The sequence below is a fragment of the Aulostomus chinensis genome, chromosome 19 (assembly GCF_037954235.1).
Source record: "Aulostomus chinensis isolate RoL2024-O1b breed Wild chromosome 19, RoL_Achi_v1.0, whole genome shotgun sequence".
Classification (NCBI taxonomy): domain Eukaryota; kingdom Metazoa; phylum Chordata; class Actinopteri; order Syngnathiformes; family Aulostomidae; genus Aulostomus; species Aulostomus chinensis.
Genome location: NC_141338.1, coordinates 23983642 through 23985992, shown reverse-complemented (window position 1 = coordinate 23985992; position 2351 = coordinate 23983642). Strand labels below are relative to the sequence as shown.

General features: G+C 45.6%; 1 protein-coding gene across 5 annotated transcripts in view; it reads right to left on the bottom strand.

The window, feature by feature from the left end:
• Positions 1–896: 896 nt before the first annotated feature.
• Positions 897–2351, bottom strand: part of thnsl2 (threonine synthase-like 2) — an 11404-nt gene continuing 9949 nt past the window's right edge. For all 5 annotated transcript variants that reach the window (XM_086187068.1, XM_086187069.1, XM_086187070.1 and 2 more), the window contains one exon: positions 897–2247. In XM_086187068.1, coding sequence (XP_086043194.1) covers positions 2022–2247 — 226 coding nt within the window. In that variant the 3' untranslated portion in view covers positions 897–2021. The remainder of the gene's footprint in view (positions 2248–2351) is intronic.

Here is a 2351-nt window from a genome sequence, read left to right as displayed (position 1 = left end):
TCTGGACTCTGCTCATGCTGTGGGGAGGGGGGGGGGGGGTGCCCAACGGGACCGGGGTCCTCTCTGCCCCGTCTCTCTGTGGGTTGCTTCCAGGTGGGGGTTGCTGCTCCTATGCTTTCCTATGGGTCCTGACATGGGTTGGGCCTATGGCTGTTTCCTGGGGGGAGGGGTGGCCTGGGGCTCCCCGTGTCCTGGGGGTTTCTGGGTGCTCTGGTGGCCTGGTCCTGACCTGCCTGCTATCCTGGACTGGGGGTGTGATGTCCTGGCCCCCCCCACATCAGCTACAGCCAGCTACGCACAGCATCCAAGACACACATACACGCGCGTATACACACATACACACATGCGGTGCACAACTGACCCATAATCACACACTCAGACATTTATCTAAAAATTATATTAAACCCAATGGGAAGCCTGCACTGGAAATTCTGCAACCAATGTTTTTTCCTTTCTTTTCTCCTCTCTGTTGTTGTTGTTACTTTTTCTTTGTTTGTTTGTTTGTTTCTGCTATTGTTGTTGTTTTTGTCTCCCCCCTCCCCCTTGTCTTCCCTATCCTGTCCCTGTTCTCTCTTCCTGTCCACTCCTGAGCCTCAGTCCGGTAGCTTTATCAATGAACCAACACCATTCCTAATAAAGTGAAGCATAAACGGTGATAGGAGGAGTTTATCAGATTCCTCCTTTGCAGAGTAAAACTGCTTCAGTACAACAAGGGACCAGGAACATGGATGCTGCTGAACAGGACAGCTTAAAAAAAAATAAAATCCTACAATATGATTTCCTGAATTCTTTCCCCCAATTCTGTCTCTCATAGTTGAAGTGTACCTATGATGAAAATTACAGGCCTCTCGTCTTTTTAAGTGGGAGAACCTGAACAATTGGTGGCTGACTAAATACTTTTTTGCCCCACTGTAACTGTGCTTTTGCAAGAGACAGAGTGTTTTGCTATTTCGGGTTTTGTAGGTTATGTGCAGAAATTTGTAAAAATAGCCAGAAGGTTCAAAGATAGTCTCTAAGCAATCTAAAAAAAGTACCCTTGAAAGTGAGCTGGGGAGTCAGCCCTGACTGCAGTACGCAGATCAAGGAGTGGCTCAACGTGGGTAGAGCAAAACATTTGACTCTGCACACTTGGCGTAACCATTTGGAACCTGTGCATAGACCTAATCCTGACCCTAAACCTAACCATTCAGACCTGCGGAGTCAAACATTTAGCCAAACCCCAATCTGCGTCCTGCCGTCAGCTGCGCTTGGAGCAGGGCACCAGCTCAAGACAGAAAGCTCAGAATTCTAGCCCTAAAAGTTGACCACACCATATGAACACAGTTGTTAGATACTCTGGTTTACTGTTATAGTGCCTTCACCAAAACTGCAGACAAATGTAGTCTGTCTGCACAATGTGACAATCTAGCAGCAATCATGTGCCTGTACTGGATTGTCCTCCATCTGTGCAAATGGCTTTCATTTCCTTGACTGCATTTATTACTGTTGCAGGGCTATGTTGTGCTTGGGATGGCAGATGGGAGAAAATCTTAGCCAGGGCCAGATGAGTTTAGATCCTCAGCCACATGATTGGTTGTCTTAAAAGCAAGACGACAGGTTTGGGTCTGATGTGCAGTGGTTTAATGAATTACAACACAGCGCAGAACAAACCAAGTTGAGGGGTTCTGGCTTTTAATCTCTGATTTTGATTTCATTCATTCTGACTGACATCTCTGGCAGAATCATCGTGCTCCAAATCTCTGAATATTTGTCTATCAGTCTCTCACCAAGTCATTATATTACCGTGTCACCTAAAGCCAGACAACATCAAAACTATTTGGAAAGCTAATCGTCAGCTCCGTTTGTCATACCCATTCAGAATCTGATTCTTGTCTCGGTCATTCTAACTTTCCTCGTAGACCCTAGACTCAAAATCAGCACAGCACCTGCTTGAGGCACCACAAATTCACACGCCAATTTGATGTTGATCAGATGGAGGGTTTTTGTTAATAACCACAGATAAATAAAGAGATTTCTTGTTACTAGCTGTAGTAATTGATGCTGTTATTTCTTGCCAAGCCAACAGACTGGATTTTCTCTCTGAGTATAGCCTCCCAGTCCTTACACCAGTTCACGCTCCGTTCCAAGTTCTGGTAACGCGTGGCTAATTTGTCCAGTGCTTGCACTGCTTCGGGTACGTCAAAGGTCAATCCTGCCTCCTCCACAGCTGCTTGAAACTTAGCTGGAGATGCTGTGGCGGCGTAACACCTGGAGAGAGAGAGAGTTTTACAAGGAGGAGGCGAGAGACATTTTAGATTAGAAATCTATCTATCTATATATCTATATCAATATATAGATATAGATATTATACA